This window comes from Podarcis filfolensis (genome assembly GCF_964270895.1).
Source record: "Podarcis filfolensis genome assembly, chromosome: 5".
NCBI classification, from domain to species: Eukaryota; Metazoa; Chordata; class Lepidosauria; order Squamata; family Lacertidae; genus Podarcis; species Podarcis filfolensis.
In genome coordinates, this window is record NC_139608.1 from 79081518 (window position 1) to 79098204 (window position 16687).

Consider the following 16687-nt stretch of genomic DNA (forward strand, 5'->3'; position numbering starts at 1 on the left):
CAGATATTTGGAGACTGCCTGTTTGTTGGCTCCCTCGGGAATTAGACTTTGGTGGTAGCCTAATTCACTTTGGGCGACTTTGGATAAATCTTGGGCAAAATCTGAATTTCCCCAAAGCAATACTCTTTGATTCTGACTTCCTCTTGCCTACTAGTTATTTATTTGAAAGATTTAGTGTAAGCTATCTCAAGGTGGCCTTTGGTCTGATCCAGTAGGGATCTTCTGATATACTTTAGCAGCTCCCATAATGCTCCAGTCAGAAATAAATCGGGCCATTTGTGGTCCTCAGGACAAGTGGATTAACATGATGGTTATGGGAATCCAAAGGGTTCAGTTTTGTACTGACTTCTGTATCTACACATCTTTCCCTGTGGTAATTAGTGTAACCATGTGCCACAAAGGGCAATTAACATTTAAAAATGTCTCACATAGGGAGAAGACATAAAGTTCAAGTGTGCAATCAGTTTGCTGGGAAACAATACTCTCAACTTGACTGTGAACAAAAAGGACACAGTGTTCACTGTGTACTGCTCTTGATGATTCAGGCAGAAAGAGGACACTGCTGGCTGACCTTTAGCTGTTGAGGCTGTCGAAGCTCACGTTCTCCTAGCAGAGAAGGTTGACTGGAACGCAGAAATGCATTTATATCTCAGAATCCTCCCCTGCTGTGTTCTTCTGAAATCACTTTGTGAGTTGCAAAATGGGAATACATTTATAAAAGGGAAGAGAGCAGCAGCAGAAACTCAAGTGTCCTTATTAGAAGTACTCATGTGTCCCAAGACCATAGAAGAGCCAAGCAGTTAGAAACAAATAAAAACCTGCTTTGCACACAACATGGGAAAGATCTTGAGATGCAGCTACATCCCATTCTTATTTCTCTCAACAAACAGTGAAAGCAGAATCACCTTTCTGGAGAGATGGAGCTGCTCTGGAAGCAGCCACACTGCAGTTCAGTTCAAGCTACCTGTTCCTCTCCCGCAATGCTGTTTCATGGATAGTGCTAACTGGCTGGACCCTGTGATACTATGATATCTCCTTTTGCCTCTGAATCCCTGTAATGTGAACCTCTGATAACATGCTGGGCATTCTCACCAGCTGTTGCAGAAGCAGATTTAGGGCAGTGCGAGTGATGCAGCCATATTGGGCGTGCAGCCAAGGAGGGCACTTTCTCAAATCCCAGTAAGTGCTTGGCTTGCCCGAAGGAGGCATGAGAGCTCTGACAGGTTCCTAGAGTCCTCTTGTCTCCTTCCCCAAACTAGGAAAACACTTACCAGGCTTGGGGGAGGGGGGCTCTAGGACCCTGCCAGAGCCTGAATCTTCCTTCCCAAAGCCCATTTTGAGCCAGGCAGAAGGCTAGGGTGGGGTCTTTCTGAGAGAAGGGAAAGCATAGCTTTCCCACTAGATAAGTACCCAAGGTGAAGTCTGAACATTTTTCAGATGTACTGTTGTTTGCTTCAGCAGGGGGTGAGGGCAAGCTCTGTGAACCCCTTTCTTTTCTGCAGGACAGCTGACCCACTCCATGAGGTGAATAGGGAATACTCTGTAGATGAGCTATCCATGTTAAAATAAATATCCTTCTGCTCTACCTGTTCATGTAACAAAAAATCTAAACAATACATATGATACCAATATGTTAAATACAATATCCTTTTCCATTTAACAATGATGCTCAATTTCTTCACTATGCCTTTTCTTCCATTATCAGGTCATTTTTGAATAATAATTCATCTTTTTGACTAACTGGCTATTATTAGTTGTTCTAACGCCTGGGGGTCCCTATAATGGATATGTTCTTGCAGTCTGTGTAATTCATAATTCTGCCTTCCAGGCTTTAATATAATCTGCTAATTGAAAGAAAGTTTTTCACAGAAGAAGGATATTAGTCCATTGGTGCAAACCAGCTTTGTTTTTAGGCTTGTTTTTTTATGGATGAGAATTTTGAAGGAACTTTGATAAGGTGGGTGGTTTTGGATAGAGTCATCCCCTCTATTTTCAAAGTTCAGAGGATGGTCCGGATGTACCCAGAGGGCACCATACACGCTGCCTGAAGGAGATATTAGCAGGCTGAGAGTACTCAATGGTCACTGAAGTGCAGAAAATATTTAGGGGGGAAAACCCGTAAAGGGCTGTGGGGGGGCAACTCTCAAAACAGCCTGTTAGAGAACTGAGCATGCCAACTGATTGCTGTTGGGGAAATGGAAGACTTTGGAGAGGAGAGATGTTGTACAGGCGTCTCCTCACTTATGTGGGGGTTACATTCCCAGGTACCATATGTATATGTGAAATAGTGTATAGTGAAGAACACCACCTAAAAAGCCTGTAAACACGCTCTAAACCTCTGGAAACCCTTGAAAAACCCTTGAAAATACCCAGCCAGCAGCACTTACCAGATTGGCATGAATGGTGGCAATGGTGGCTCTCAGTCTTCCTCATCGCTGGAGGACAGTGTGGAAACGACAAGGGGATGATGCAAAGGCTCATGGGATTGCAGTTGCAAAGGCTCCTGGGATTGCTAGCCATTTGGGTTTTTGTGCCATTTGTGCAGTTTTCCTGCTCTTTTGGGGTATTTTTTTGCACTTTTTGCCCCTTTTTGCACTTTATATTGATTTGTTTAATTATTTCATGGCACCACGTGTACACAGTCGTGTGCGAGTCAAATGCGTGTAAGTGGAGAGATGCCTGTATTGTGAAAGAGGGTGTGGGCTGAATGACTCGAACACAGAGACAGAGAAAAGGAGCATTCCACCCTGTAACATTATGTTGCAGGTCCTCCTTGTCCTGTCCAGTGGCGGAGCAAGCCGATTGGGCGCCTGGGGTGGCACGTGTGCCCCAGGGGTGGGGCCAGCTGCCTGCAGGGGTGGAGCCATCTGGAGCAGGATCCTCCACGGCACCTCTGAGGAGACTGCCTGCCTCCTCCCACTCAGCCACCCTACAGTTGAGGGGGAGGTGCCGGGTGGACCGTTTGGGGCAGTATGGAGCCTGCGGGAGCCCAAACCACCTTGTCACTCCCAGGAAGGACACGTGGCTGAGGCACGCTGCAGGCCCTGCGGTGAGTGCCTCCCGGCATTTTGTCACCCCTCTCAGTGGTGACACCCAGAACGACCCACCCCCACTGCCCCCTTCCTCCGCCCCGGTCCTGTCTCTATGTCCCATATGCTTTTCAGGACTGATACATTTGCTGTAAGTCACTGGTAGCTTTTGTTGTGCACTTAGTAAGTTTTAGATGGCCATAAGCCTGGAAGAATGAATCTTTCCAATGGATATAGAATGAGGGTACTATGGTGCTTACCAAACATCAAATCTCATCTCATAAGCAGTGGGTTTTGCTGACTGTTTAGGCAAGCAGCTGTCTGTCAGCACATAAGAGGCCTATGACATACATCAAACAGGCGCCACCTCTCCAGGATCGCCGACTTGAGGAGCACTATGGCTCTAGCCCCACCTGGGTGTCAAAACACAAGACCTTTTCCTGGATTCTTTTAACAAAGAGCATAATACAGATTTGATGGATTGTTTGGGCAAAGCCTTAAACCATACTGTGAGAATTATGGCAATTTCCCATTTCCTGGTTGTAACTAGCAATACAGAAAAAACGGCTTTTTGAATTTTCATAATCACTCAAGAAATGCCAGCTCTTCAAGCTTGCCTATGGCTCTTGCTCATCTTTATCTGAGTCACACACTGAAGCTCCTTACACACACACACACACACACACACACACACACACACGCACACACACACACCCTTTGAAAAACTAACTAATCGGAACTCCTGCAAGAGTTCCATTAGCACCATATGAACAGGCTCAGATTAGTGCTAATACAACAAATGTGTAATTAAATGCGAAATTAAATGACCAGCAGGGACTTTCCAGAAAGCCTAACAGCTTGGAAGAGTAAGCAACATCCAGCCTTTGTGTTATTTAAGTTGCATTTAAAGAAAAGAAAAGAACAAGAGCTGTTCGTTCAGGCAGCAAAGTGTTCAGTACACATCTGAGTCATGCTGATAGCATTTTCCGAGAAGTAGCACATCATGAAGCGAATCAGGTGCCCTCTATTATCCCCTCTCCGAGATGCTTTGGCACCTTCTGAAAAGAACAGCTTGCCAACAATCAGCAATTAGCAGTTTCGCCACTTTTGATTATATTTCTCTTTATAAAGAAACCAGGCAACTTACAGGAAGTTGCTGTAAGACACCTGAAATTTGATGTGCACCCCCCCACCAGACGCCTTTGCAGCACATGGTCCATGCTCATTATGTCGCTCACCTTTTGGATTGCAAAATTCAGAAAGGTGATGTTTAGAAGGGAAGGGGCTGTGTGGGAGGCAGGCAAGACTGGGTTTTTCTCAGGGTGTGAGGCAGAGGAAAGATGGAAACTTCCCAGATGGGAGCTGGGGAGATTAACTTCTTTGTATGTGGACAGAAGATTATGGTATAATTAGAAGAGAGGTGTGTGTGTGTTTCATTATTTCTGTTGTCTTTCTCCTCTTTTCTTTATTCCTTTGCCTTCCTCTCTTTTCTTTTGTTATTTCTCCTTCATTTTTTCTTTTTTATTTCATTTGTTCTAGATAGAATTTTATTGTATTGTGAAAACTTTAATAAAAAAATTATGCGATGGATTGCAAAATTCACAAGGAAAGACAAAATTACGCTCACATGTTCCCCTTTGGGTAAAACACAGCTCTTCACTGGGGATGCAACCTCTATGAAATGATATAATGCATTATAAAGTTAAATGTCTGCGACGATCTTTATATAAATGGAGCTTGCCATTCAAAAACCATGAAAGCAAAAGCAAGCAAACAAAAACAAAACTGATTTAACAAGGAGCAACAAAAGCAGGGTCACCGGTGGGGTGTGTGGAAAGGCTAGTGAGGCTGATCACAACTTCCCCAGGTCATCTGATCATATAGAGATCAGGCTTCTATCCCTTGCTAAATAGAGGATTTCAGATATAAATGAAGAGTGTGTGAACTTGACTGTGTGAACTTCACCCTTCCCTGCCCAACGGGCAGGGATCAGCATGTACAGTATATCCATTTTAACAATGGTGAAATCCAGCCAATCAGTGCTTCTGGAAGTGACACAGGGTGCAGGATTAACCTCCCTCCCCAGCTTCCCCATCAAACAACTTCTTCTTTTCAGGACTATGCTTACATAGCTATGGTTGCCCTGCAAACACTCTACTGCAGGGGTCAGCAAACTTTTTCAGCAGGGGGCCGGTCCACTGTCCCTCAGACCTTGTGGGGGGGCTGGAAAATGAACGAATTCCTATGCCCCACAAATAACCCAGAGATGCATTTTAAATAAAAGCACACATTCTACTCATGTAAAAACATGCTGATTCCCAGACCGTCTGCGGGCTGGATTTAGAAGGTGATTGGGCCGGATCTGGCCCCCAGGCCTTAGTTTGCCTACCCATGCTCTACTGGATCAGAGAATGTTCAGACTGTCCCCACAGAAAGAACATGGACATGGACACAAAGATGTTCTGCATAAGCATGCAATGTGTCCTTTAAAAATAAAGAAATAGTAGTTCACCCTAATGTTGTTCAAATGTATTTATTTAGCACAGCTTGTCTTTAGACAGCTTTGTAGATGGCTGCCTGGAAGAATGCTGAAAACAACCCAGCTGCATGGACAATGCCTGAACGCATGAGTCTTTTCCTATACAATCAACATCACTGCTCCCAGCACAGTGACAACTTTGTGAGAATCAGTCAACCCTGGACCATTTGGTTGTGCCATTTAAACATTCTCCCAGGCATGCAGGAGCCACCCACATATAAAGACTTTCACACAGTGCTAGGAGTATGTTCAAGGGGCATTGAGTGTTAAGAAGAAATTGGCTTAATCTGAGCAGAAATATCTTCTCATGCTAATGTAGTAATAAAACAGGCTGATGAGGATTGGCCTACGGGGATTATGGGTAGATATGATTATGAGACAGAGGTATTGAAATAAATTGAAGAAAGGACTTCCGATATTTCTAGAGCAATCCACCAAAATGAATAGGGTTTGAATTCACACATTTACACATTTAAGTCAAAATGTGACAGGCTACAAATTACCCTACTTTGAATTTTCTCCTTGTTAACAATTCTTGAGTGAATCTGTTCTTTTAAGTTCTGTACAAGTTCCTTCATCACATTATTATGAATGCTGGACAAGTGGTGAGAGTTATGCAGGCCATACCTTTTGTCAGGCAAATTGTTTAGATGTGCAGTGAATATCTCTTTATTGTTGGAAGATTGTCCAAATTGTGAAACTCATTCACATTTGATCTAGGCAATTTCCATTCTAGACAATTCCAGAACTGAGATGGGGAAATGACTCATCTGCCCCTCCAGCTGAAGGAGGGACCAAATTAGATTTGCTTATGAAGAGAATTATAGGAATGTTTTAGAAACAGAGAGTGAGAGACACAGAGAGGAACAGAAAGACAGGAGCCAGGAGCTGCAGGCTGAAAGACCTCTTTGGTTTATAGGTATTCCACCCCCCTCAGTTTGATGTGAGGTAGTGGATTTGCTAAAGACTTACTTTACAATGTTTGTCTCGGCCTTTGCTCTACTTGTATATTTGTTAATAGCCTCTAAATGCCAAATGTGTCTAAGGTTCCCCATTCCTGTGAAAAACCAACCACTTTGGTGCCATACCTGGGCAACATGCATGCTAGAGAGATATAATCCTTCCCCCAAACTGAGAAAATGTGCCAATCTGAAAGGAATTCTGTAGAGAATGCCTGTAGGGATTTTCTACTCTAGGACCCACTAAATTAGTTTCAGACTTGGGTTTACTAAAATCAAATTGACCTATAGAGTCCTACATAGCTTGAGACCTCTTTCATATATACCTAAGCCTCTAGAACATATATGGAGGCCCACCTCTATGTGACCTTTCTGTCTGAACTACAGGAGACGGCCAAAAGGGAGAGAGAGAGTTGTTGCCTAGGGAGGCTTGCCTGCTAGGTATGCTAATTTCCTTGTGATCTGAGCCTTAAAAAACCATCACCTGAAATACGTCAGTCTCTGCTTTTATGGTGGTTGTGTTTTGCCCTATGAGATTTGTTCTAGTTCTCAGTATGATTAATGCAGGTGATAGTGGGCATCATTTCATTTACTCTTGGTTTTGATTTTGGGTTGCTTTGTTCTATTGACTTTAGTGTTGTGCTGGCATACACAGACCTCCCCTCCCTCATTTAATCCCAACAACCTTGTGAGGTAGGCTAGGGCTGAGAAGGCAGTAACTGGCCCAGGGTCACCCGGTGAGCTTCATGCCCAAGTGGGGATTTGAACCCTGGTCTCCCAGGCCCTAGTCCAACACTCTAACCACTGCACCACACTGGCTCATCTCTTTTAATACCTAACTCATGTTGCAAGAATCCAGAACCAACCAGAGTCTTCTGCAGCATGTACTCTCAGTGTACCTGTACTTAGAAATTAATAAATATACATTTCACTGCATGTAGCACTCTAGACACTGTAGTATACAAGTATACTCTTGCTACTCCTAAAACATATGGACTGTTTTACTTATTCATCACATGGCTGCAATTACACCAGAACAGAATCTAGTACATGAAAGAGATTCATGAAAAACACAGCTTTAAATTAGTGAAAACGACAACAATAAAACAGAAGGGAAGATCTCCAGCCTTTCCAGGTGCACATCTAGACATAGCTGAGGCATGCTGATGAGGTTAAATGGTTTTCCACAATTAATAACATAGTTGAATATTTTGCAAATTAGACTAATAGGGTTTGTGGGTGGTGGTTTTGCATATGGCACTCTTAAGCCTAAAATGGCACATCCATCATTGAGGTTGGCAGACTGACAGGAGCCCCCTCCCCCAGGTCGAAAGTGGTGCAATAGAAGCATTGTTGCCCTCTCTATCATTCTGCTAAATATGTTTTGCAGCTTTTTGTAACATTTCAAGAAGCTGAAAAAGCCTTTTGACCAAAGATTACTGTGGCACAAAAGCTGTGTGTGCAGAGCAGCAGAAAATAATCCTTCTGTCGTGCTACTTTTAGCTATCTTAAAAACCACCTCTCTCTCCACCTCAAACTTAAAAACTGCAAATTTGCTGTGCCATTAAGTTAATAACTGTGAGCACAGGCACCCACAGGGTTAAGCATCTTTTGGGGGTGGGGGTGGAGAAGTTACAGTTCACAAACAGTCAGTGTTTTCCGTTCGCAATCCAAATCGTTCCACTGTCCATCCTCAACTATTATAACACAGTCCTCTTTATTACCAGAGTTATTGGGCTCTCCTTGTTTCCAATTTGTGTAACTTAGGGGTGCCCCATTCACATACACGAATCTCCCTTCAGTTTCGATATCGTTGATACCGAGAAAAACAACCTTCGAATTCCTCTTTACTATTTCCGCCAAGGCTGCATTTTCTGCTGCGTTCTTCGGGGTGGCAAGAGCTGCACCTCCATTTTCACACAGTCTTTTTCCATTGGAGTAAGTTAGTTCTTGACCAGCTGAAACAAAAAATTTCTCTCCGACTTTCACCTGCTGCAACATCACAACTAGACAGAAAGAGAAAAGCACAGTTGCTAAGGATAATGGGAGTTGTAGTCCTACAACATCTGGAAGGTTCCAGGCTGTAGGAGGCTGCTCTTTAGGTTCATCAATATCCAACACACTGAGAAAAATCTGTCATTTTCCTCCACACCCCACCCACAATAATCAGTGCTTTGAGTCCCATTGTCCCACCTCAAAAGCAAAACAGATTAGCACCCACTCAACCCAAATTTTGTTTTTTCACGCATACAGAATGTATGAAAGGATCAATTTTGTTGGTTGTAAAATCTGCATGGGATGACATGATCACCTCACTTTTTGTGCGGAGAGTATAACCTGGCTCTAAGTAATATAAAGAGATGAGACGATAGTAGAAAGTTTGCAACATATGAGCTAATGACAACACAGACTGACTCCTTTATATGGGCAAATCTTAGTTAGACCCATCTGCATTATACATTGAAAGTTGTATCATACCATTTAAACAGTTATGGCTTCTCCCAAAGAGTCCCTGCATACCTTGCTATTAGCTTGTTGTTTTTGCACTCGCACTCACACACACAAGCAACCATTTAAAAACAAATATAAGAACAAGCATTGAAAATGCATATTCCATCTTACTCTTTTTATACTTGGTAAGGTCAGCTTGAAGAGTCTGGATTTTCTTTTCCAAAGCAGTTAATTGTTGTTGAGTGGAAGTAATGGCTAAGGTGAGAAAATGAAGATATGGTTCATACGGTTAAGCACAAATGATTTATATTGGAAAGTTGCCACCCAGACCATTAACAATTCCTGACTCTGTACTACCTGCTGTCCTTTGTCACCCATGTATCAGTTATTTTTATATGACATTTATATCCTGCCTTTCTTCCATAATATAGCTGAAGGCATTGAGGGTCCCAGGTGCCCTGGTCGGGGACTGACTAGATCCAGTCCTACTTAGCTTCAGCCAATGTTCCTGCATTATGTGCCTTCAGCCCATTCCTTGGGGCATAAATGCTCACATTCACAAACACAAAAGCCCTTCTGCCAAAAAAAGAGATGCAAAATATAGTGAAGGAAGAAGGGAGATAGGGACCGCTTGTTCACTGGGGGCAGAAGCAAGAAGCATCAGGCATGCACTTGCCAAACTGGTGTTCTCATGATGTTTTGGACTACAACTATCGGTGCTGGTTGTGGCTGATAGGAATTGCAGTCCAACACATCTGGATGGTGCCAGGCAGGTGAAGGCTGAACTACAGGAAAGGAGGGTTTTTCTGTTTTTGTTTTACTAATGTTTAATCCAATTATAGGACCAGTTCAGCAGCAGATTAAGCTGCATAGAGAGGTCTGTGACTTTCTTGGAAGCATTTCTCTTGGGCTCCTGTTGTGGTCCCAAAGCAGTGATGGCCAAACTTGGCCCTCCAGCTGTTTTGGGACTGCAGCTCCCATCACCCCTAGCTAACAGGACCAGTGGTCAGGGTTGATGGGAATTGTAGTCCCAAAACAGTTGGAGGGCCAAGTTTGGCCATCACTGTCCTAAAGGATCTACATTGGTTCCTGGTATGTTTCCAAGCAGAATTCAAAGTGTTGGTGCTGACCTTTAAAGCCGTAAGCGGCCTTGGCCCTGTATACCTGAAGGAGTGTCTCCACCCCCATAGTTCAGCCTGGACACTGAGATCTTCCTCCAAGGGTCTTCTGCTGGTTCCCTCACTGCAAGAAGCGAAGTTACAGGGAACCAGGCAGAGGGCTTTCTTGGTAGTGGTGCCCTCCCTGTGGAGCGCCCTCCCACCAGATATCAAGGAGATAAGTAACTATACAACTTTTAGAAGACACCTGAAGGCAGCCCTGTATCGGGAAGTTTTTAATGTTTCATGTTTTATTATGTTTCCATATGTACTGGATGCTGGTTGGGCTGGGGTATAAATAATAACATTATTATTAATAATAATTATTATTCCTGATTTACAGTAGATTATCCATGGAGTACTTTCAGATTTCTGTGGTTCAGTTTATACATCCAGCAGGCTCAAAGTGCTTGCTCTATGTGGGTCTGCTGCAGCCAGGTTCATGCTGTGATGATAGGAAGACATCATTGTATGAATTGCCCCCTCCACATTAGTTTATCCACAAGCTGCCCCTGTTTAAATGATGATGGCATCTTTAAAAGGTGCCACTTGAATAATAGGGAACAGGACGGCTCTGAATGCCCTAACCCCACTGTGACACTGGTTGACATAAATGGTGCTTCTACATGAACCCACAGATGTATTCCCAGATGCAATGGCTTGGGGACCACAAGATGCATTTTGGCCCTATGATTTTCTAAGCAAAGCTTTCACTGAAGAATAATTATCATGCAAACCATTCACTGGCATTCACAAAGAAGAGGTTATGTTGGTCTTGAAGTGCCCATTCATGTCTTTCTGAAAGCAAAATTAAGCACCAGAAAGTTGATTTCTTACCTGCCATTTCTCCCTTTTGTCCTTTCTGGCCTGGGGGCCCTGCAATTCCAGGCAGTCCAGGAGGCCCTGCCTTCCCAGGAAAACCCTGTTGGCCCCTCACTTGGACTCCTTGTGTTTGAGAAAAAGAAACAGCTTTTGGATACTATTCCCCCGTAACAAACAGCCAACAAGGAAAAAAAGGTCACTTTAAATAATACACATTCACACTCCTGATGGCAGCCTTCGTGACAAGATGTTCCTAGAGCTCACCTTGTACTCAGCTGATAATTGTGATTCTGTGCTGATGCCACTGCAAATCATCGCAAATGTTTATTATCCTCCTGGTTCCTATGTATTTACCCTGCTCACTCTGTTCCTTAACTCCCCACCAGCTCTGCCTAGATTTGCTTTGCTCCACAATCTCTCTTCCACTACACAGTGCATACATGCGCTCAGCACATACATACAGACCAGGCATATCTCCCTCTCCTGCCTCCTCTGTCTCTCTCGCACATTTCACATATACACAGCTTCACATACAATTATACCTTCTGCCTCTCTCCCTTCCCCAGACAATGCGCTCTCTCTCTCCCCCCCAAGTGCATCACTCCCCCCATCACATAGATCACTCTCTTTCTTCCCAAGAGGATCTCCGCACTACAAATCCGCCTTCAAGCTGTCTGAGAAGCTCAGTGTGTAAATAGGTTTAGAACTCGTTGCTCCAAGCTCAGACTGCATGGCTCTAACAAGCCTTTCTCGTGTTCTTATACTAATAATGTAGGAACTTTCACTAGTGTCAGTGGCGTAGCGTGGGTTGTCAGCACCCGGGGCAAGGCAAGTAATTTGCGCCCCCTAACCCGTGGATTTGCGCCCCCTAACCCGTGGATTTGCGCCCCCTAACCCTAACCCCCAGATGTTGCGCCCGGTGCGGCCGGCCCCCCTGCACCCCCCACGCTACGCCACTGCTAGTGTATCTAATCCAAGTTTTATTGCCTGTGTGTTCCGACTGATGTATGGAAAGCACATGAACCCAACCTTTGGAGAGTTTGCAAGTAAGCCACTTTTAACTCACCAAGCATGTGGTCTTTGCTATGTTAAGGAAAGAGGGGAGTTTTGGAATTCACACGGGCGTATTTCAAAGGTCTAACATCCTATATTTACATGCTTTACTTTCCTGCATATGTTGTGATTTAAAATATCTGCTAGGGTTTGCTCAACAAAAAGTTGAGCAAAAAGCCCCAAACTGGGATCTTGGCATCCAGGAATTCTCCTTTTTGAGACCTATTTTTCCCTTGCCACCAAGAGGGACAGGGGAAGCTATTCAGTCACTTCTCTCTTCCACCTCCAATGCTCAAAGAAAAGAGCTTGGAAAAGTGCTATGAAGCAGCCAGCCACCACTCAAAGCAAAAACATCCAGGGCTTGCTTTTCAGAACCATGGAGACAGTCCGCACCCTGTCCCCATGCCTTTTGGGACCTTGGAAAACAGTATGACGTCAATGTAAGCAAATAGAGGAAGGGGGGGGAAGAGAGAGAGAGAGAGAGAGAGAAGGGTTAAATACATAGCAATGTGTAACCACCCTGCCAAGTCACACACACACATGAGAAACCCAGCTGAGATATAGATGAGCTATCATAAGGTTCCAAAGATTACCATATAACTATATGGAGATACCTTGGTCTCCCTTCTCTCCTTTGGGACCATCTCTCCCATCTCTTCCCGGTAAACCGGGGATTCCTGGGTTGCCACATGCCATTACTGTGCAAGTGTTTGTTTCAGAATCAGTGGCCAACGCCAGCGATGTTCCCAGCATCAGGGCGATGAAAATTCGAAGATACATTGCTGATACCTTAGACAGATAACCAGTTAAGAGGAAATTATTTTGAGATCTTTTAGAGGTTGCCTATGGCCACTCTGCTGTTCTTTCTCTGCCAGTGAGAGAGGACTCTGTTTTGGCCTCTTAAGATGAGACTCTCAGAAAGCCATCAGCCCACCTGTCAGTGTGTTTTGCGCCATTGAAGGACATTGGTCAATGTGAATTCTGAACAATTGTTACTTTACCCAAATGATCTTGGTGTTATAGCTGTGTGAGACAACTGCAAATGCTGTTGGTTGGAGAATTCTAGCTTCTGCACAGAGCTACAGTTCTGGTAAATGAGCCACTGTGGCAGCTTAAAATTTGTGCCCCAGGCTTTTCAGACTCCTCTACCCATGTACTATTGAAACCAAAGGGGCACATTGGTTGCCAGATGTGATTCCCCCCCAGCTCTCCTACTCCCACTACTATAAATAGTATTTCAGCTGTCATACTAAAACAGATGTGTCAATAAGACAAGTTTATCTGATTAATTGTCTGCCTTTGAACCAATCCATTGCTTAATCAAATAAATTTAAATAAATGCCCATATTACCAATTTTTCATCGCCAACAAAATAAAGCCTGTTGCATATTGTAAGGAAGACATTTAATGTTTTATTTGCATTCCCTGTCACAGGCAAACATCCAAAAAAGCATGCCTCTAATTCAGTCCCACAAATTAAAGCAATTTAAAGTGGAATGGTAAATCAACTAACAGCACACTCCTATCTCTGTCTATTCCAAGATAAGTTCTATTGAATTCAAACTTTCTCACTCCCAGGTAAATGGGGTTAGGATTACATTCAGGCTTATTTTGAGAATAGGGAAACAGCAGATGGATTAAACTATTTTGGAGGAGTTTAACAAGCAAAGTTTTCATCCAGCATTAATCTGAAGCAGCGTTACTTACCGGTTCCTCATATGTTTCCTTGATCAAATGAAGCAGCTCAGCTGATTTGAAGAGAGATGAAGGCTAGCCAAGAAAGGGGAGGATTTCTGTTTTGCTTAGAATGGTGGGGAAAAAATCAGTAGAAAAATCCCATAGATAAGTATGTTTTATTTTATCTCTGCGGATTGCAAAATTGTACTTTATACACCAGCACTTACTGGCACGACTGCATGAGGTGTTTCAGCATAACCTTTCCCCGCCAGTCAATTTACTGGAAAACAGGGACAAATTCTAGAACTTGCCCTTTCGTATAATCAATGGAAGTGCTTCTTCCAGCAAATAGATCTACAGACATCTTATAGACCTGTGATACAGAAATCTGTTATATTATGCATTATAGAGATACAGAAATCTAAAATGCTTTATACTTTTTGCAGCATTATCAGAAAGGTTGGGCTGTCAATCTATAACCATTTTGAACCTTCTGATGAGTTTGTTCAGAGTAACCTTCCTTGTAAGCTCTCAGATAAGTAAGATAGGTGAAACCAAAGGGAAGTAAACATGTTTTTGTTAAAACCATCCAAGTTTCCCAAAAGTAATGATGATTAAATCCACATATGACCTCTCCAAGCAGTTAAGCAGAGTTCCAGAATATCTGGAGAGGCCATAAAGCTCTTTGCAAAAGATTAAGCTAGCAGTGGACAGTAGATTTAAAGCCAGTCGAAACTGAGGCAAAAGAGGGTGGTGGTGAACAGTTATTTATCCGCGTTTCAACACTAGGCCCTGTTTCCAGTCACAGAGGATATTCCCTATTCAGAAAGGCTGGATGTGGCTGATGCCATCCCAGCTGTTACACCAGAATCTAAATTGGAACCTGGGAAGTGGTTTTTTTTCTTTCTTTCCACCCTGAGAAGTGTTTTGGAACCTAAGGGGAAAACACAAGAACAAAAAGAGCAAGTTCAGGTAGAGTGGATGGCCACACCTGAGAAAGAAGAAGGGTGGATCTACACTCATGGTTTATAATGTTAGGGAAGGGTTAAGAAATGGGTTTCACCATGTAGATTGTGTTCCGCTTTTAATGTTCATAATGCGTTATTAAAATGAGACACCAGAGGGCTCTGCAGAGCAACCAGGAACCAGCAATAGGGAAATGACGTTTTGACGGACAAAACAAGGTAAGAAACACTTTTAATCTACAAGTCTGCCCTGTAACGTTTTAGAATGATATATCTAATATACCATTGTAAGTAAGATATTATTAGATATTAGATATATCATTCTAACAAAGTTAAACATGTCCCTTGTAGATCCAAGCAAAGTAAAACAAATCCCATTATTCTTCATTGAGCAGGAACATCATAGGATCAGGCACTGCCTGGAAGTAGGGTGGCTGTGGGTCCTACTTTACAGAGGACCACCCTTTACTGGAAAGGGTCCCCTTTTGGAAGGGTAGCCTGATTCAAGTATAAATCACCATAAGGATGGAGAGCAGGGACCCATGAACAGGCAGCAGCACCCTAAGCAGCAGACTGACACAGCTCAGTCTTCCCCACAAGCCCACCATGGTGAGGTGTGCTCTGTTTATATCCAAATTATAGCAAGTTTTATGCAAATGTGTGTCATCTTTTGTACTCTTTTTTTGATGACATGTACATGGCTACCCCAGCTGAGGGACTTTCTTTTTTTTTTTTTTTTCCTCCAGCTGAGGGACTTTCATGAATGTGGAGGGGACAGCAAAGTATATCACAGGGTAACAGATTAATAGAATTGCAGAGTTAGAAGGGACCACAATGGTTATCTCCTCCTGCAGTGCAGGAATTTTTTCCCCAGCATGAGGCTCAAACCCATGACCCTGAGATTAAGAGTCTCATGCTCTACCGACTGAGCTAACTCAGAGTTTTCAGGTATAACTGCACTGACCGGCAATAATACAAAGGTTTCCTTCCCACTGGTAATAAATATTTTGTCTCCAGCTTTATTTACCACTCCTGTCAAAGCGAAGGCAGCGTAAGAGAAGAAAAGTAATGGTTTATACAGTCAGATCTAAGGATTATTCACACGCATGCAGGCAACAGAGGCTTGGAATGGAGACAAGAACATCTTGGGACGCTGTCCCACAAAGCTCAGAATGTTTAGCAACAACCTTTTCTCCTTCCGTTTCAATGTTCATGTTACATGATGGGCCACCATAGTCTCAACAGGGGGTTGGGCCTTGAGCTTCTCAAACAGCAGCTCTTCATAGCAAACAGCAAACCACCTTTGCAACCAAGAAGGCTTTCTAAGGTAGCTTGTGGTGTTTGCAGAGAATCTGCTCAAGCTCTTTGGACCTTGGCCCAGGTTTGTTAATGACAAATATAATCCATTGTCATTGCCATGACACACATCACGTGGAAAGAAGGGGGGGGGGAATAAAATAAATGCATGATAACCATTCTTGCATCAACTAGTCCATCTGCTCCAACTGCCAGAAATCTTTTATTTTAATGACTGTTCCTTAATTCAAAACATGTTAGTTGCTCAAGAACATAGGGCAAGTTCTTTCTTTCAGAGACCTACCACTCCACTGTGTAGTATCGAGAAATTATCAGGGTTCTAAAATGCACTTTAGATTTGACGTTTCAGGTGAATCTAAGGCATTAATTTGTTTAATTGTAGAATTTAATCCTAGATGGCCCATTGACCTGATCCAGCAACTCTTCTTGTGTATTTTTTTGATCTGTCAGATGCTGGACATTGGAGTGGTTTGGTTTTGTTTTGCTTCTGTTGTATATTTGTTAAACCTTGCAACTCAAAGAGATGAAAAGACGGGCGCTCTCTATGGAGTGTTTTTCTGAGGATGTCATGAGATGACAGAGATAACAAAGATGACCTTGAGATAACCTAGGGTTGTCCTTACCTGAAGTTGGCCTTACAGGGAACATGTGTTTGCTGATGAAAGTGTAATGCTCCTCAGCAAGATAGGGTGAGTATTTAGGGCTTTAACTTATAGTA

The 16687-nt window shown here is 43.2% G+C and overlaps 1 protein-coding gene across 3 annotated transcripts; it reads right to left on the reverse strand.

Moving 5' to 3' along the window:
• Positions 1–5546: 5546 nt before the first annotated feature.
• On the reverse strand, positions 5547–13870 carry LOC310763186 (mannose-binding protein-like). Of its 3 annotated transcripts, none has more exons than XM_083615002.1 (5): positions 13718–13870; positions 12625–12799; positions 10973–11080; positions 9150–9233; positions 5547–8533 (listed from the first exon to the last, which is right to left on the reverse strand). In XM_083615002.1, exons 2-5 carry the CDS (start codon positions 12788–12790, stop codon positions 8160–8162), a joined length of 732 nt encoding a protein of 243 aa, XP_083471128.1. In that variant the 5' UTR covers positions 12791–12799; positions 13718–13870; the 3' UTR covers positions 5547–8159. The 3 variants fall into 3 exon arrangements, with proteins under 3 accessions (XP_083471128.1, XP_083471129.1, XP_083471127.1); XM_083615003.1 differs by having other exon boundaries at positions 12612–12799; positions 13718–13745; XM_083615001.1 differs by lacking the exon at positions 13718–13870 and having other exon boundaries at positions 12625–13624.
• Between the last annotated feature and the right edge of the window lie 2817 nt (positions 13871–16687).